This window comes from Vanellus vanellus (assembly GCF_965231255.1).
Source record: "Vanellus vanellus genome assembly, chromosome: 7".
NCBI lineage: Eukaryota > Metazoa > Chordata > Aves > Charadriiformes > Charadriidae > Vanellus > Vanellus vanellus.
The window spans coordinates 31,070,187-31,090,860 of NC_138912.1; the positions used below are offsets into that span (position 1 = coordinate 31,070,187).

At 35.2% G+C, this 20,674-nt stretch overlaps 1 protein-coding gene across 3 annotated transcripts; it reads right to left on the reverse strand.

Annotated features, from left to right (window-relative positions):
- Positions 1-3,500: 3,500 nt before the first annotated feature.
- SHLD2 (shieldin complex subunit 2) lies at positions 3,501-20,363 on the reverse strand (the record flags this gene model as incomplete). 3 transcript variants are annotated; one of them, XM_082486039.1, is made up of 8 exons in its annotated part: positions 3,501-4,450; positions 5,057-5,172; positions 9,840-10,074; positions 10,971-11,177; positions 13,968-14,102; positions 16,440-16,634; positions 17,488-17,595; positions 18,842-20,363. In XM_082486039.1, the coding sequence occupies 8 exons, from the start codon at positions 20,361-20,363 to the stop codon at positions 4,278-4,280; spliced, it is 2,691 nt and encodes an 896-aa protein (XP_082342165.1). In that variant the 3' UTR covers positions 3,501-4,277. The 3 variants fall into 3 exon arrangements, with proteins under 3 accessions (XP_082342165.1, XP_082342166.1, XP_082342167.1); XM_082486040.1 differs by having other exon boundaries at positions 16,440-16,622; positions 18,842-20,120; XM_082486041.1 differs by having other exon boundaries at positions 4,321-4,450; positions 5,061-5,172; positions 18,842-20,120.
- Positions 20,364-20,674: the final 311 nt, after the last annotated feature.

Here is a 20,674-nt window from a genome sequence, read left to right on the forward strand (position 1 = left end):
ACAGCACAGATAAAATGCCCAACCAACCTTAAAATGGAAAAGCTCTATCTTTCATAATGTAAAGGATACAGTCTTTGACCATTGTCTACTTCTGTCTACTCCTACGTAGACAAGAACAAAACAAGTGAATTCTTTCCTTGCCCAAACGCAAAGGGAAAACTTAGTCCCTGCTAGGTTTGAACTCTTATCTTTCCTCTCTTCAAAATATATTTCCAATTTAATTAATATGCAGCAGAGTTAAAAAAATGGGAAGACAAACAGGATCTCCAAGTATTAGTTATTTTGGCTTGTAAATTCCAATTCTGGGTCATGAGTTCTGGGCACAATAAATCATCCATCATGTGGATAGAACCCCAAATGACCTAAGAATTGTCAGTGATGATAGCAGGCCTAACTGCCCACTGCACTGCATCACCACAGAAGGAGTAGCTTCACCAAAAGGAATGGAAGCATGCCAAACCAGGCATGTTTACTAACTACTAAATTTACAATTTATTTAAAATAGCAGCATTATATTGAAACCCGTGTTTGAATATGTATGGTGGAAAGCACTGAGTGTTTATTGATCAAAAACCTAGAAGCAGCTGTTCATGTCCCTCAGCACAGTGTATTTCTTGCAGTAATTCAGATGTTTTCAGCTGACCCCAGTGTTTACACTAAGGGAGAAGTATAAAAGAAGTCCTGAAGTCACAAATGATTAGAAGCTTGCAGTAGTACTGAAGTACTCTGAGAAAGTAACACAAGGGACTTGTCCTGTCTTCATATTTCTCCCTAAACACATCTCTGCTGGAGACAGAGCATTGATTACAAGAACCTTGGGTTTGACCTAGTATGGCCATTCTTATATTGAAAATCCAATTAGCTTAAGCTTAACTCTGTTTTAGTGGTAGAGTTTTCTTTGTTAAATAAATTACTGTTCTGTAAAATAATTCAGAACAATTATTTTTAATCAAAATAAGTATGACATTCTTCTCTTCTTTATTGTTCACTGGGGATGTGAACTCTGTACCTTTCACGCCGTACAGTCATAAACCAGACACAGGCTATTGCAGCAAAATATTTTGTACAATTATGTTCCAATCTCGGCAGCTGAAATAAAGCCAGGTTCCTTTCAAACAGGATACAATATTAATTAATTCAATATATGAAAAAATGAGATTTCTCTGGGGAAATGTGAACGCTTTCCACTTTGATAATATTGTTATTATCTAAAGGAAATATGAATGAGAATATATCTGAGAGGAATTGTAAGATAAGAGACTCCACTTCACCTCATCTCCCACTTGAAATGTTACATGGTACCCTCAGTCCGTCTTGCTAACTGCACCACTGGATACAAGATGAGCCTAAACTCATCCCCTTTAACTGAATTTTACAAAGTGTTCAACCCTCATTATATTGCTGTTAAATGAGTAAGGCCAGCACCCCCAACCCCAAAGAGTTGTTTTCAAATTTCACTCCTAAGAAACCACTGAAAAAAATCTATCTAACAGGCAACATGCTTGATCCAGGAAGGAAAGCCATACATAAATTCTGCAACTATATTACTACTACAAAGCAATTTAACCAAATACATTATGTCCCACTTTATAATTTAAATCATACCAATAAGCATTAAAAATCTTAAAAGTAAGCTGTTAAGAATGTTTTACACATTTACTAGCTTGTGCAGGAAGATGCATGTGATGTACAGTGTCTGTTAACATAAAATCCTCTAAAGTGAGAAGTCACCTGACTTGATGTACAGTACAGTCCAAGTAATAAAACAATGCATTGTACTAATGTGGTCTCTTTTCTTTGCAGTTCTTATAAAGTACCAATACTTCCAGTTTGCATGTTCAGTAATTCCAGCTAAAATCATGAAGAAACATATTTAAAAGCACTTACCAATGTACTTGACTTTGCTCAAGGTCATCCAAGTGAAGTAAATGAGAAAGGCCCTTTTTGACTCTTCATGAACAAGAGAGTTACTCAAGTATCTCCTTAGAATGTTTTCACTCATACGGGATCAGCATTGGTTGTAATACCTCATTTAAAACCAACACTGAAATTCCTCTTCCCTTCAACTTAGTTTTCCCTGGCATTAAGAAATTCACGTTCTAGAACCGGACACTAACGAGGAAAGCATAGTTAGAATAAGATCTAAAAGGCACAGATGCTTAGTACTTCCCCCAAGGAGAGGGGTTAGGACAACATCATCCTGTTTTTGCCAGGTCACAGGAAACTACATAAAGAGTACTTTTACCATCAGGTGAAATTCAATCATTGTGAGTCTCTTGAATTCTCCTTTTACAAAGCTGTGATTTTCCATATTATCTTTAGCATAATTTATTAACAGTAGCTAAAGTAAGTTTTCATTCTTGATCATCAGATAAAGACACTACAATTACGCTCTTCTGTGACTGGTTCCTCCTTTGCCCTAGGCAAGGAAATTATCATTCCTCTACAGAGACTCTGCAGTGTTTCCTTTATATAAGGGGCTACCTAGTTGCTTCTGGAGATTTTGTCCTGCCATTTGCACACCAGTGGTGCTAGTGTTGAGCATAGTTTTTGGTGTTACTCTACTGTCTGTCTTGTCCTGCCATTTGCACACCAGTGGTGCTAGTGTTGAGCATAGTTTTTGGTGTTACTCTACTGTCTGTCTTATACTAGTCTCAGGTATCTTGGCACAGCAGGAAATTGATTTTGCTGGCATAAGATCAGCATTTCTATGCCTGTTCACAAAACAGAGACTCTTTCAGAGATAGAGGAATTCAGAGATAGTGGGGAATTATTTTATCACAAGATGGCTAGGGCTTAAACCAGAAGACTAAGTCTGCTGTAAGAAGCAGAGCTGAACAAACTTGTTTGATCAATAGAAATCTGACCAGACTGATGAGTACACTAGTAGTTAAATACAGAAATAAGATCAGTGACTTTGTGAAACTGCAGCTGAGAATTAATTTCTTCGAAGTCATCCAATAATCCCCTGGATTCTCTCTTGCTGCCAGACTGATCAGAAACATTACTACCTTCCCCTTTATTGGTATACAAGAAAACACATGGCTTACACATAGCTCTAGTCAACATCATTGAAAACCCAACAGTCCCAAACTGGTTTCACATGAGATACAACAGAGACCAAGCTAGCACCAAGAAACATGGGTATTCAATTGTAAGTAGCCACTGCCAAGAAACAGCACATGAAAGCTGTTCAAGAGTCATATTACTTGCACCATAATGCATTTGACAACTTATCAAATTCAGTTTTGAGAACAGTTCTGTGTTTGAAGCCTGAGGATATGCAGAGAGTGATTTTCTAGATGACAACATATGATTCATACTGACGCTGGTAGAAGCTGTAGGCTAAGAGGCACAGTTTATATCAGAGAAAGATATTTATATCAGAGAAAAATATTGACCTATATATTTAATCGCTTTTGTACAATAATAGTACGAGATCATTATGAAGTCAGGTGCAGTTATTTACTCAGTCATTTACTGATAAAAATCACTATCAGAATACAGTAAGACTTTAAAACAGTTTAAATTAATTTCTAAATCTGATCAAGTTGGGAGAAAATTTTGCAAACCAGTGTTAAACTGATTAAATTGGCTTAATGGAATTAAGTTTATTTGCCAGCTTATGCTGGATAAATACTACAATAAATACTACAACAATTCAATCATTTATAGGGTCCATAAAAGAATGCACCAGATTAAACTGTTTAAAACATCTTAATTTGGTGCAACAAGTTCTAGATACACAAAATTAGATTCAGTGAGACAGTTTTGTTTTACAAGAGAAAACAACGGCAACAAAATTGCTGAGGGTTATTCTGCTGTTAAAAGAAGGAAAGCAACCACAACAGCAAAGCAAGCAAAGGCATAACCACAGATAATATATAGGATAAGACAAACAAAAATCTTAGAACTAAAATAGTATTACTGAATTGTGGCTGTCTTCCTCTAAGCTGCCATACCTGAGAAATTTCAGTCTCAATACTAGTGAACTTTTCTGGGGATAAAAGGAAAACAGATACACAGTAAGTGTTTATTAAGATACAAACACATGTACAAAAATATACTGAATGACAATTTATCAGTACTACAGCAGCAGTATATACTATTAGCAGGTATTCCATACCATTTTTTTGGTGTTTTGTTGTATAAGTTAAAACCAAAATCCTTTGTGTTTTTAGGAAGATTTACTTCCTTGAGCTAATTCATTTTTCTTCTCTTGGCCATCTGTGCGTTCCTTTGGTCTCTGTTACTCTGTTATTGCAGAGGTCACTGCTTCAAAGATCAGGATGAAAATTCAGCAGATGGAAATCCTTTTGCAAAGGATAGCTGTTTTCATCTAGCACAAAATGGCTCCTAATTTCCAACAAATAGGATGCTTCCGTATCTGCTAGCAGCAAATGACACAGATCTGCTACTATTGTGCTGTAGGTTATATCTGAAGAGGGCACTGCAAAAAACAGAACAATCCAATTTACTCCTTATTTTCATAATAGCACCTAACATTCAAGTTCCACCTCTGTGAAAACAACACTGAGTTACTGGAAGTGTAGCTCAACATCTGAATAGAAGATTAGTTTTTGTTTTCAATATTTTTTAAAAACAATGTGCTAAGACTGTTTCTCATTAGTCTGTAACACCTGTGAGTCATGTAAAACACCTCATGAAGTCAAACAGGATATACCAAGAGGAGTTTGTGTGAAACCACTCAGTTCTTTACATCATGAAAGCACATCAGCTATTCCTAAAAACTGCTATGTTGCACATAAGGCACCCATTTAGTTCCCAAATACTTAGTTATATAACGTATAATAAATGTTCATATCATCTCACCTCTTGTTGCTACCTCAACTCTGAACTTCTGCATTTGTTGGACAGCAACTGAAGTGTTCTCTTTGAGGTTGTTGCCTTTTTTTGTAAGTCTCATACAATATGAACAATCATCATATATCCAGAACAATCTCATATAAATTCTAAATCATCAATAACTATAAATTTTACCTCCATTGTGAAATTTGCTGCCTGTTTCTGTCACAAGTAATTCACAAAACAGTACCTACTAATCTGTTCAGCCAGTCTGCAGGAATATTGAGGAAGATTTTTTCCATCAACTCAGACACCACATGAACATAAATTTCATATCCTCCATCTTCTATTGTCATCAACGCAGGTCTAGATCAGAAAACAAAAGACTCATGAAAGTAAGCTGCTATGTTTTTTAGATTGAAGCAAAATTTCTGAATGAGAGTAATACAATGTAGTATTACCCTCCAACATAACACCAAGAACTAGAAAAACTAGAAAAACTCTATGCACTCATCTCTGTCAAATCTGTAGAGTTGGAATAAGTTTGAGATATATATACTGAATTTAATACTCAATGTTAAAACAACTTCTAAAGCTATCAAGTAAGCCTCACTTTTAGACAACTGAAGAAAACAATGCCAAATACATGTTAATATGTAAGTGTATGTACCTACAAATATATAAGTGACCCATAAAAATTTGAAATGCAAAGTAGGGGGACAAGCTTAGGTGTATCACTTGGAATTGTATCATATATATCAACAACACCTGATATTGCCTGTCTTCATAGCCACTACATAATACTAAGATAGTATCTCTTGTACTATGAGAAATACCAATGGTTTCACACACCATCAAACAAGTAAAAATCCCTCCTCTTCCTGGAAACCATTTTCTACGTAGGATATGGTCTGAAATGAACCTGGTTAGGGACTGTTGTCCTACAATCACTGGTCTTTCCAAATTTTGCTATTTCACATGATTCAAAAATGGTATTGGATGACAAGCAACTGGTAAGCAGCAACGCTTTTCCTAGTGCAGGTATTCCCTGTATTTTGAGTGCCTGCCTTCTTTCCAACCTGTCATTATTGATGTCATACCTTTTTTATTATTCCCCCAAATAAGTTATTGCTATTATTTTTTGCTATGCTTCTGTGAGGTGATACCTTACCAGTCCTCTATAGTGATGTTCAACAGGTAGTTTCCGCTTGCCTTCAAGCTTCTGAGTGATTTTACTAAGCCTAATCATTTATACAGCTGGTGCAGCTTCTACCCAACATATGTTCTTTGACTGCCCTGAGACTATTTACAATGTGAACTGCAACATCTGCAACATCAAAATCCTCACACTTTTTAGGAAATCTGCACTGGTCTGATCACAGCAGGATGCAATGCTCTTATATCCTTACCATCCCACAGAATAAAGTAAAATAGTAAACATCAGGACATATCACAACGATGTAAGTCCTGGTTATAGCAATATTGGAACAGTACCAAAACAGTATATGTTAAATAATATCATCTTCAGTGCAGAGATTTTCAATGGGAGATGCTCCCAACAGGATAAAATGCATTCACTGCAGAGATGGCAGAAGCAAAAGAAGGGCGGTCACTTCAAGAGACTAGCAGAGCTGCACTGTCAAATAGGACCATCAGCCAGTACTTCAGTATATTGACAATTGGAGAGAGTGTTACTAATAGATTAATTCAGTTAGCATGATGCAGAATATACCTAACAGCACTAATTTGAATGCCTGTGAGATATGAAGGCAAATGGCTGCAAATATGCCCCTTTCCCAGTAGGCAAATCATTTGACTTGCCATCTGTTCATCTAAAAGCTACTGCTAAATTTCATAATCTTAAGTGATCAAAAGAGAAGAGAATTCCATGTCTGATTATCTGCAGAATTATTTCAAATCTGTTGGTTTAGACAGAAACCAAGGCCCAGACTATTTGTAGTCATTAAAGACTGCTGGCTCTCTTCATGACAGAAAGCTTAACAAGAGTACACTTAAACACTCAGCTTCCCAAATAATTGTGGGCAATTGCTATTTTCTCTGAAGTGTATTTTGGTTTAGACAATTTATGCTGAAGTCCATGAAAATTATTATGACTTCCAGTAATACTAAGTTAACATTTTACAAACAGTATCATTAACTCAAATATGCTTACAGAGAAATGTACTACAAGATGTTGCAAAATTTAAAGCTTTCAAAACCATAGGCAGGTGTGGTCTACAGATGTAACTTGCAAACCAAGTGATGCATTAGGAAAGATTAATTTTGCTTCATTCCTAGTTATTATATGCTGACTACCTGTTTCTCAGTTCATACTCTGTTCTCAAGGTCATTTAAGTCTTCTTTCAGATAATCTTATTTACTTCAACAAGACTGAACTGTCATGGTGAGAAAAAATTCAACACAGCCTTCAAAACAGAACCTAGCACTGTTAATCTTCTTTCAGCAGCGCCACAGAAAATGCAATTTTGCAATTAACTTTATTCCTTAAATGCTATTGTTTTTAATATGGTGAATTTAAATCACTATAAACCAGTTATAAACATATTTTGGAATGTAACTAAATTTCACTAAAGGCATACATAATTCTACTAAAATATTCCTTAGAGGCTACTGAGTAAATAGTTGTTAGTACCTGTATACAAAGCTGGTGAAGCATGCCAGTGAAACGGGCTTTTCCACTAGTACAGAAGGGTTAGATTCAATCCCTGTTGCATATAAGTATCTAGAAACCTATCACATTACTGCTACTGATTAAATGTTCATCTTTTTAAATGAAAAACTCATCAGTATAGACTGAAAAATAAATTATCTGAACAGAACACTACCATCATACCAAATTCCAGGGAAAAGATGCTAGAAAACAGTTTGGGCAAAATCGGATATAAGATACAAGGACATGTGATATCTGAAATCTAGGAGGTGAGCTCTGAAATACAAAAGATTTTTCCTTGTCTTAGTTTTCATGATTTCTTCTAGCTTGATATTCACATTGTCATAGCTCAAAAAGAATATGGAAATATTTACACACATTATATGACAGCACTTATGTAAAGTATAAATTTCCAGGATCTTCTGCCTCACTGTTAAAGTGTTCAGTGTTCTGGGTTTCTAACATAGGAAGAAAAAAAGAGCCATCTAAGCATATATTCATGCATCTATCTTAAGCTTGTGTCTTCAGCATCTAAAGCAGAAGAGCTTCATTACAATCACAGCAGATGATTAACAAAACTGGACTCCTACATGTCAAAGGAAAAACATGACGGGGATGAAGTCACTGACCTACAGTATTGAAACCTGAGATTTTAATGCTATGTAAGTCTCTTAAATACCAAGATCCTGTCATATCTATTTTCCTATCATAGCATCTATTTCATAACTTAAATACTCACACTCAAAATAACCCAACACTTAATATTTTCTTAATAAGTTACTACACTCCCTGAATCAAAGAAACAAATGAAATTACAGACTAATCCCATGCTTTAAGTCTGCAGTATTTAGTATTATTACATTTACTCATACTAAGTAGAAAACAACGTGGAGATTTTACTCCCAAGGAGATGCTCATAGCTATTGCATTGCTAGAAACAGACCATATTGAACTTCCTACTTCCTTATATTGAGAGATTAAAACCAATCAGAGAAGGGGACATGAACTAGCAAGCTACAGAAAAAAAATATGCAATTTCCTACTAGTTGTGCATACCATTTTATAAACAAGACTAACACTAACCATTGACATATCAAGCTCTTGCATAGCGCAGTAATGCTAGGACAGCATATTTAGTTAATAATTTAGTTTTAACAGGATATTTCTTTAGCAAGAGACAGATTTTTCTCCTGTTAAGATGTAAACATACTAAGTTATCCTACAATACAGAATTTGGAAATACTACTAAGGAGATGAATTCTTACTAATCAGAGCAAAGTTTCAGTGCAAAAATGTCACAGACTTTTCTTTGAAAAAGTTGTGCATTTAAGTTCCACACGCTGGAATACAAGCATTAGAAATATTTATAATTTTTCTATCACCTTTCATGCGGAGAGTAAATTGAGGTCCTTCAGGACTACACGAGAGGTCAATCTCATCGAAGAGAGGGGGAACCTTTTCAGTTAAGAAAAAACTCTTTGCACTTAATCCTCCCTCACAGGAAAATAACTAGCATACCAATTTAAAGATGAGACTATTTTGCATAGAGTAAAAAGACTAAGTCACTACCTTGTTAGACAAATGGTATTCCAGTATTTAAATCAAAGCCAAGTGTGAAACTATTGATAATGCAGTGATTCATTAAACTTATTATGAAATAGTTTAGGAATAATTTTAGAAAGAATTTTAGTAGAAAATTCACATATTCTAGAATTCTATTATGTCTATGATTGTCTCAACCTTCTCTACCTACACGTCTGTCAAGTTGCTACAATACTTACATTTCAAAAGCCCAAGATAAATTTAAGAATTGAACAATTAGTTAAGCATGTTGTTCCTACATCAGCTGGATCTGTTTATTTTCTCTAAATAAATGCGCATATACTTCTTGTCTCACAGTGCCATCTGCTGATAAATTAGTATGTCTGCTCACTAGAAGAATGTTCATTGAAAGCATTTGTTAATATTATTTCTGCAAGGGTAAAATTGATTAATCAGTTTACAGATATAGTTGTGTGTTCACACAATGTCAAACTTAGGCTGAAGCCAGACATTCAAGATGTTCTCCTTTGGTCCTCGAGCTTCCGTTCCCTGTTAGCTTACTGACACAGTACTGGGTAAACCTTGTTACTGTATGACATAGTATTCAAAGAAATTAAAAAGTTAGACTTAAAGAATATTACCTATGATAAAGGCAATATAATACAACAATTGAAGAACAGCTCCTTCAAAATTCACCAGAAAAATAAGAATTGCTAACCACACCTTAAATATAGAACTTTGTATATGGGAGAACTTAAAATGAAGAAAGTTGTAGTTTACTTCCCTAGTAGTACACATTATTTTAGTTTTATTTTTTTACCTGTAGAATGTTTTTACTTTGTTGTATGGCAAACATCTAATACATTGCTTGTAGATCATGTTCTCATCTGCCTGTAGTTCCAAACCACATTTAGCACAACCCGAATATGTAAGCATAGGCAGGGAAGCCAAAACACACTCCAGTGAAGTGTCAGCACGGAAGATGAGTTGCTCGTACTGACCAGTTGAAATAGTAAACTTCAGTTCTAAGATATGGGCTTTCACCTGAATCACTCCTACAAAAACAACAATTTCAATCAAATCAGCATTCAGTTTTATTTATAACCAAAAGCAAAATCAGGGGTTACAGCTGATTCAAATCCAAAATCATTATCAATAAAACTTTATTACTTTTTTCCTTTGGTAGCACATGCTTATATTTTTAGAGATAATTTATGCAGTTAAAAAAATTATGGTTAAGTATTATTTCAAAATGTACAAAAGTACTACATTTTTAGGTACTACTGTGCTAGACGCCAATATAGGAGAGCCTGAATAAGAGACCAAGAGATCAGAATTGTGCAAATAATTTCCAATTGCTTTTCTTCCACGCTAATTCAGAGACCCTGAAAAGCATAGCCTTAACAACTTAGGTTTCCACTATTTATACATAAACTAGAGTTAAATGCTTCAATACCAACTTTAATTAGTTACCTCTTAATGTTTAACACCAACCTTAGCAATATTCTAGGTTTATCTGAGAGGGAGTGACTGTGTAAAATGTATTTTTTGTTCTTTTGGAAGTTTTCAATAGCAGTAGCTATTTTGCTCTTGCTTTAGAGAATTCTAGTTTTAGAGAAAAACTACTTGATAAACTTTCAGTGATCAATCATGTCATTACAAGACTGGTTGGCATGGACAACAAAAGGCAGCATTTCTCCCTGTGTTCCAAAGCTTACTTTGTATGGTACCACCCACCACACCTAACTCATTTTTGGGCTCAATGAATGAAGGCCACATTCACAATTTGGATGGGTACTGAGCAGTAGCCCCCAGAATAAATTCAGACTCCCCAAACTGCACTAACTTTAAAAAAAAAAAAAAAAAAAGCATTTTACTTGATCAACAGAGCATGTAATTTGTTTAGTTATGCACTGCACGACAGACACTACAGAGCTACAGATAACTTTACCTGAGCATTTTTCCTCCAAATGTGCTGAGAGCTTTGTTATCTGCATGAGGGATGTTTTGCTTTTCTGAAACTTTTCTTTAAATTCAACTGCCCTTTTGTCATCATCAAACAAGCACTCACAGATTGACCATGGAGTTGTGTGCAGTTCAAAGTCACCTGAGACAGAACTACATTGAACCAGAAGGTATTTAAAGTCCCATATGTGATCTACAGAACATAAAAGCAAACAGAACTGAGTTTACTTTCTATATCTTCACTATTTTATAGAAAGCCAAGGTGACTTACAAGATTGAGAAACAAATCAGCAAGACATTCTCATATTGTCATCTCTGGCAACTTTATTTCAAGCCTGATGACATGTAGGGTTTTTTCATTTCCTTTCCCTATATACTTTTCATGAATCCTCCCATAAAAGAATGCTGCTTTCATTTCACTTGTACTAAATTCAGCTCTCAAGACAACTCAACTTTTTGAAAAAGAAACAAGCTCTGAAATTTCTTGTCAGCTCTAATATGGAAAAGTTGGCAACATCTAGAAGAAAAAACTCTTCATGTCATTAATCAACTTCCATCTTTAATATGTCCTTTTTTAAATCTTTTATCTCCATAATGCTGATTTAAAAATACTAATTCATTTTCCATCTTCCAATTTACTCTGTAACAAAGAAAAATACTTTAAAAATAGAGATTACAGAAGAGTAATATAGTTCGAGTTGTCCTTCACTTTGTTATAAGAATCCAGTATTTACCTGCTAATCAAGTCTAAGTTTTTTAAAGCTGTTATTTTTTCTTGTGTTTGCTCAAGCTGATAGTTGCAGCCAAAATAATCACTTTTCGATATAAGGTTAGAAAAATACAGGGTTTTTTTTTAATGTATTCAAGTGTCTGTATAAGCATTATATTAGCATGTTTCAGTATTTTCTTATTTTGAGTTAGCCTGATTTTCAGTGGTGAATTGCTAAAATCGCAAGGTTCTGAAAAATCTGCTGTCAGATGCAGTGTTTTACAATAAAATACTCCAAAAAAAATCTTCTGGTCTGAGCATCAGTCTAGTTTCATGTCTGAATAGAGATCTTGCAGACCCCCAAAACTGAATATGCTCCAGTCCAAAGCAAGATTCAGGCAGTAACACTAGAGCAACACTGAGGGAAAATTTAAACAGGAGGAAGCAAACAGGCACTTGGCAAGAGTGGATAAATGGAAGTAGAGGACATAGTCTAACTAGGATACAAGATTTGGTTGATACCTGAATTTAACCTGTTATTCAGATCTTCAACATTCTCATTGATTAGAAAACTGATCACAAAACATGAGTAAACTATAAGTAATCAAGTTCACAGAAATGTATTTAATTAAATAAGTCTTTCTTTTTTGGTAATCTAAACTAGATGAGCATAAAACACGTCTGATGACTATATATTGGAATCTTGGACTGACTTTTAGCAAGAGATGAAAAATAAATTTAACTTTTACTGGCAACAATTCGTAGATGCTCAAACTATATAGTCTTATGCAGTATGCAGACAGTTTAAAAATTACAAGCGTCCATACCTTTCTCTACAAGACTCTGAGGCTTCTAATCTGCTAATGCAACCAGTAAACACATACCATGGCTAATCCATGACTCCTAGCAAGGATGGACATTGTGCTCTTCCTGTGATCCACTCACATTATTTAGCTGTGTTGTATATGCTTTAGTATCATGTGAATTTAGCTTTTTGGCTATCTTACTGGGATCAAATGTTCATGGTTTGTCTGTGATTAAGTATCTGAACAGTTGAGAAATCACTCTTCAATTTCAGATAATTCTTATCATTAAAAGGGCAACTTCTAGATGCACAGAACACTAGCGGGAGAATAAGACACAAGATTTACATCAAATATAGACACTTAATATCTATATCTTATACTTTTCTGCTTTAAGTATCAGAGAATGATATACTATTGTGTCTCAGAAATTATCTTTGGCACCTTCTTTTAGCAGCTACAAAAAAATTAAAGTTATCTATTTTGAAAAGTGTAATGTTCTAGCATACTAAGTTCTATAAGATTTCTAAGCATCTAGCAAACAGTATATACCTGCTTACACTGAAGTATGCACAAAAATAAGAGCCATGTAGGTATTATGTAATAAAGTTAATTGGTTAATGCTTAAATTGGACCATCTTCAAGTAGCTTAAGAGGAAGGTCTTGCGGTTAAATGATTTCTAGGAGTGGAGATTACTCATAAATTGAAGTGGAACTGACAGAATTCAGAGTGGCTACATTTAATTGGTAAAGATTCACTATGCGGTTGTTTAACCTTTCTGAGTTTTATTTTGTGCTATACGAAATTTTTTTTTTTTTGAGGTAGACATATTCAGAGCTTCAAGTAATATGGCTTTTACTTCCTAAACATATCCATTGATCAGAAATACAAACTCTTAAGTTATCAACAAAAACCTAGTTTCACTTATTTAAAAAAAAAAAAAAAAAACAAAGCCAGGAATAAAACAAAATTATGTAGTAGTCACCTGTAAAATATGGGCTATGTAATTCTTGCAAGAGATTATTTTAGTCAGTTACAGCTAGACTTGATAGCAAGACCGTTAGGATATAAAGCCTGACACTACCATAAGGTAGAAAGCAGAGAATGAAAAACAGAAGTAGAAAAAGAACAGTAACTCATGCTAAACAAGACAACAATAAATGAGACTGGTAACATAGTTAACACAAGGTTTTTTTAGTTACATAATTAGGCACTAGTGCATCTTGTGTTTAGATTCAAGTTTATACTCATGCTTTTCTCAGTCTTCAGAAGTGAGTGCATTTAAATTGTGTTGCTGATGGCACTGCTTCTAAAGAGAGGAGACGTGTTAAAACTGGTATCAAATATGTTGCCCTTCTAATGGGAGTATTTAAAGGTAATATTTTTCCATTCAACCAGCTGAGCATTTTAAAGATATTAATAGCATCACAAAAATCCTTTTACAGCCACCTATAGATACGAGGACTTTACCTTTTTTCCTTTGAAGCTGAGGGCACCAGGCAGCCCCTGCTCCCCACAGCACCATCCTATAGTGTTGATCTCTGTTCTGTTCTACTGTTAGAATAACTTTTCTTTGGTTGCCACCTTTGTAGCTATACACAGATTCTGAAAGAGTTTGATATTATATGACTTGTACAGTAAAAAGCATATAAACACACAAAACCCACATGCCCCAATATTAAGATGGAATGCTGCTATCGTATTTTATGGTACAATTATAAGCAAACAAGAATATACCTACAATTTCTTCTGGACAGAATGAAAGCAATCTAATTTCTTCAGCAACAGGAACCTTGTTTGAACAAATGCATAAAGTATATTAGTTTATCTCTATCCACGTAAATACTCAGCAACTGGACACCTCCCTTTGAAACAGCAGGTATCTGAGCATCTTTCAGCTCCCACTCATCCTGACTGGCATAAGTGGAAAGAAATTGTACTCAATCTCTCAACAACAGACTGTCATAATGGGCAGTTAAAGTTCCTGTAACTTTTGTGGAATACACTAAAAGAAACATTTCTCTAGAAGTTTTCACATAAAATTAAACTATAACCATGTACAAGCACGCTAGGAGGACTAGTAACAGTATACATAAATTGAAACAATTAAGATCTCTACAGCCCTCTTAGCCAGGATACTGCCTGTAAGTTTCAGTTCCACACTAAAACTACAATATTTTTCATAAACAAATAATTTTTAAACCAGATCTCTTGCTTTAAATATCTAACAGTTCTGAGATTTACCTACAATAACAAGTTATGAAGATTTTATCTTAAAAATTTTCCATTTATAATGAATAAACATATCGACAGTGTGAATAAAAAATTGCGTCTTATTAATACCAGGTAATAGCAGAATATGATGAAATGAAGTGAAGCACTCAAACAGTGATACTGCAAAGAAAACAATCAGAATAGTTATGCATGGAAAAGAGAAGATGACTTCTTTTCCAGGTGGGAACAGCGGTCTTTACTGCTCAAAGTGTGTTAAAAAAACATGGCAAGACACTACATGAAATACTGAGAATGCCCCAAGATAGCTTGGTTCTATTCATTACAGATGGTGGAGAAGATGCTAGAAAGCAGCTGTAAGGTGTGATTATGAAGAAATGGAAAAATTATCAATTTTAACATGGAAAAATTGCTTCAGCAAAAGGAATCCTGAAATAACTGTGTTTGTTATTAAAAGAAAAGGATTGTATTACAGAAGAATAAACTCAAAAAATCAGTACATGGGCTGTTGACCATGATTCTTTGGGGGAGATGCGTCTTTACAATAAAAATATACAGGAAACTCAGATTTCCAAAACAAATTATATTAATGAGGTAGTTCTCTGTCATGCTTATGCAGAAGAAATAGGAGTATCACAGTAAGACATCTTAGTAGTTTCACACTATGCATTTTCCAGTGTTGAAAACCAAAAAGGCACACAAGCAAGGATTATTATAAGGAAATATTACACGTATTTAAGAAACCAGGAATGCTTAGCTTTATAAATCTATTCAAAATAGGAAAAAATAGAAAGAAATAGACAAGAAGTGTTCCGAATAAAACATCAGAAAAGAGCAACACAGTTTCATTATAAAGTAAGGAAGGCAACCAAATCCTAAACCAGTTGATTAAAATAATCAACAACTTATTTCATTCTGAAAAACACACAATTTACAGTGCAATCAAATTTTCCTTTAATGACAGGATGCTTACATGGAAGGTAGTTGGCAGGTGAATTTTGAATTAAAGCTTGACTGTTCCACATGACATTTTCATAAGCCACCCCCTTTCTCAAGCAGTGATCTACAGCAAGAATGTATCTCTTGGATTTCAAGAGCCATTAAACATATTTATGTTCACTGTAACTGCAGTTTTTCCTCTTTTCAGCACTCCTACTATACGCACCTATCTTCCCTAAAAAGGATTTCGAGCCCCCATTCCTCATATCTAAGATATTCCTGCTTCCAACACTATACTTTGTACCTGCATCTCTCTTCAATCCTCCATCTTATTGAAGATCAGGTACCACACTATTTGGAGCTGTGGAGATGCTCAAGCCATCTCATTGACAAGTCAATACATTAGTAACTGCAGTCTGTGGTGAGTGCTCATTCCTTAGTGAAAACACAGCAATCCCTCAGTGAGTAGGAACACCACTTATCAGTGCTCACTACCTGCACGCTTCTCCCACAGACACATATGCTATTGATCAGCACTAGTGTGTAGTAACCTCCTTTCAGCAGCTGGCGACAAGCATTATTTCCTTCCTGTCTCTAATTCCATTTCTTTAACCACTGAGCCTCCCCTGAGTATGAAAGTTCTACTTGTGAATTTTATGTCAAACACTAGCGTATGGAATAGGAAACAACCAGAATTGCCTTGCAAAATTACTATTTAAGTTTCACCTGTTGTTGAAGTTCTGGAAGTTGAAGTCTAATGCCTGAACTTACCTGTTAGTATGGCAATGTTGACAATTTTCAAGATTGAGTGAACCAATGTATTTGGCTGGAGCTGATCTAGCTGCGCATACTGAACACTATCCAGTCTCTGAACTTGTCTTCGAGGAATGTCTCCAAAGTGAGGAAATTCTGATAATGTGTATGCCAATAAACCATGGAGAACACCACTGTCCACTATAGGATAAACTTACATGAAAAAACAAAGTTAAAGGGACACTTTAAGCTTAGAAGTAAAAAAAATTATCAGTTGGTACATATTTACACCAATAAAACAATATTCACAAAAATATTTCATAATAATTCTAAGGCAAGAAATTCTTGACATGTTTAACACTTGATCCAAAATTAAATTGTACTTCATCTGCCTCCTCTACTTCATTTGCCTCCTCTTGATAACATCTCAAAGTTAAGCTGAGTACAATATTTTAAATTACAACAAAAATAGGAAGGAAATTTTCTATCATAGCTTGGCAAGAAGAATAGCTGTTCTTGATTATTTACCCCAGAATCTGCCTTAAATAGCTGGCAATAATGGACATCAGGAAGACGCTAAGAACAATATAAGTTCATGGTGATACACTGCATTTCCCCCTTAGTCTCCAACCCTCCACAGCTCAGGTATCTTTAAAGACTTTGTGCTTAATAACCTGCAATGAATTATTTTCCTTGAATGTATCTACTTATTCTTTAAGCCTTTAAAATTTTTGCAAGAAGTTTAATCCTCATGAAATCTCAGACATCTTATGGTTGAGTCCTGGGATAACTGCTGTTTCTTAAACTAAGCTCAAAGAAGTCAGTTTTTCAGAATTTTGAACGGTAACCACCCAACTGTACCATAAACTCCACATGCTTATCTGATGTCATCATGTCCACATCTTGTCCACAGGTGTTCCTGTTGTACTTTCCTATAGTGTTTTGAACCTGTCAGTTGCTCACATTTCCATTTTATCCTGTGTATGAGGCATTGCCAACAAAAAGAAGCACTTTAAATAGCTATTTTACTATGATTTTTGCAGAAACTTATGCACTATAATCTTACATTCTTCTGGATTGAGAGCTGAGCAGTTCCCTAGATTCAGTAACTGACTGGTAAATGTAGATTGCAGCATGATTTCTCCACACCAAAGATTCTCATACATTATTATATCTGCAAGAAAAAAGCAACCTTATCAACTCATGTGTCAGCAGTATTGAAGTGTATCATACTTTTCTTGACTATAGAACCATCATACATGTAGGCGTGAAAGACAGTTTGAAAGAGATCACTTGGAAACAAAGTGATTTTTTTTTTAATCTACCAATGCCACTTACAATGAGTTAATCAGATTTTCTCAATAGTTTGATGTAATGCTTCAGTTCATAAAATATTCAATAACCTTGCAGAACGTACTGTATAAGTGAAGTGGGTGAGTGTATTGGGTAAATTATTATAGTGCAACATTACAGAATGAGTAGTAAAATACTAGGCTTACCCAGAAACACTTATGCTGTATTTTGAGATAATAATGTCCAAGAAGAAAAGAAAACACCCAGCTTATCTTCAACCTCTAAAATATCTACCTTTGCATCTACCTATAAGCACTTGTACTCTTAAAGAGAAACAGGCATCCTAAAATGCAGGAGTATTCAAACAATTTTATATTGTGTGATTTTTCTGCATATTGCAAAACCTAAATGGCCACATCACTATCAAGTTCTGGTCAACTCCAGTCCTAAATTAGGTGCAATATCATTTTTATAGTACCACATTCTCTTACAAGACATGTGTTCTCTTGAAGAGGGAGCATTTTGCTCCCATTAAGTATTAAAGGGTACAAAGGATTTATCAGGAAGAATCATCTTTATAGCTGACATGTTAAGAAGGTGAACTGCAAACAGCAGTTTTTATTTCTGCAGTCTATGTCAGTTACTAATTCACAACACAATCCATCTGAAAGATGCTAGTGCTAAGCTGCAAAGTCCTTCCTAGGAAGAAAAGCATTTCTCATCCTGAGACTGAACAGATCACAATTTTCTAGTCCATCCGGTGGTCCAACAGCAGAGAACTACAAAAAAAGTCTATAAATCAAACAACTAGTACATCTGGTTTGTAGTAGCATTTTTACCTTTCAGGAACAGCTGTTTTAAAACAGAATACAGCTGACTACCTAAGGCACTGCTGTGCCTCAGACCAAAGACTATGCATAAGAGATGGGCAAGCTTCTATGGGACAGTCGATGTTCTGCTGGTAGGATTACTGAGACTTCAAAGTGATGTTGAGTAATGCAAGTGATGCAAGAAAGATACTTACAAATGCTTAGCTATAATTCCAAATTACTGGTTGCGTATTGTTCTACTTTAAACAGGCATTTTAAAGAACCACATTTTAACATGGCAAATAAAGGAATTCTCACCTGTAAGCAGTACAACATCCCCAGGAAACACAGTGAGTGACCAAAATGCAGCACCACGCCACAGCACCACCTTTCTCTCAATTTCTGACTGGTCAATAACTACAATTGTTGCTACAGGAACTTTACATGAAGATTTTGGTCTAGTCTTCACCTGTATTTCTTTGATATGACAAGGGTGTACTATTGTGACCAAAACATTGTACTTTTGATTTTTGCAGCAGCAATTCTTAAGCAGCGATAGTTTCTTTTGAAGTTTCTTGAGATCTGTCATCCCCTCTTGATCCACTCTCATCCCAGGACCAGCTGGAGAAGAATTCAGTTTAGCTCTTTTTGATTTCAGCTGTCTTTTAAACACTGAGTGAAAAATATGAAAGGAATCTCCACACTTGCGGGCTCTTTTAGAAGAGCCCTTATGAGAACTGTCTACTTGAGAGCACAATACTCCTGAACTCAATGGTTCAATATGGATTTCATTTACAAATTGCTCAGCAGGAACATTAAGTTCTTGGGACTTCTCTGCATTTTCCTGAGCCAGCCCTTCTTGTTTTGTAGCTTCAAAGCAAACACTTTTCCCATCACCCTCAGAACTGAAGAGTTCAAGGGAACTTGTATACTCTTCCTTATATTCATTTTCAGTTACATTAAGACTTGTTCCAACAGTAGAATCGAATTGGAAGGGATCATATTGCCTTTCTTCAGGTTTCTTGCCTGCTTCCGTTTCCGATAGTTTTATGATTCTTTTCTGCAGCTCACTCTGATCGCGTGCAAAAACAGCCATCTGACTTGAAGTCATTATACTACGAAATTCAGTATCGGTTGACACTGCAAGGTCTGAATAATCACCTGGTTCTCCTTTTGGTTTTGACTCTTGATTTTGTGGGAAAAACATATCCAGATACTGACTTAGATGTTCGTGTTGATCACTTCTGTGATCCAGTTGAGCACCTTGTCCCATAGACCTTAGATGTATGCTAATCTGCTTAGTACTGGCAACCAAATCAGAAATGTCAGAGCTGTTAACTTCTAAATGACTGGCTTTTCTTTCAGTGAGGTTTGAACAACAGCCATGCGATTGTTTATCCTGCCTATCTGATTTTGCAATTTTTTGAGGAAGGTGCTGATCTGCAGCCTCATTTGCAGTTGCATGTGTGCATCTACCTTTAGATATTTGACAATCAGAATAAATTAAACTTCCAGTCTTTTTAAGTGTGCTGGTACAAGTTACTGCCACAGGTAAAAGAGACGTCAAATATTCTTTCGCTATCATTAATCTCTCCTGTTTACACTGATGAGAGCTGTCATCATTTGTAGGAACTGCTGTGACTACAGAGCTTTCTGCCTGAAACACTACGTTGTCAGCACCTTTGGCTTTTTCAGAAAAAAGACTATGTATATCACATGAACATTGGAGTTCTCTCCATTTTTCACCAGCAGGTGCTGAACTACTTTGCTCTGGCACCTCCAGCAGACCTGGAATACTGGGTGCTCCCATAAAAATATGGATTTGAGGTCTTTTTGACATTTTTGATTGCTGTGTAAGTTTGACTTTAAATAATACAGTTTATGCAATAAACAGTAAGTATTAGTAAATGCCAAATATTGTATTTGGCCTTTTCTTAACAATTTAAAAATACTTAAAATTCAAGGGAGTATTTAATAATTTAACTGGTAAAAACACCACTTTATTACTTAAAGCCCATAAAATTAAATGCACACCAAAAAAAATGGAAGTTATTTATTGCGTCAAACTTGCATAGAAAAATAAATTATTTAGAGTAGGACTTAATTTCCAATTCTGATACTTGGAAACATGTAGCAGATGCAGAATTATAG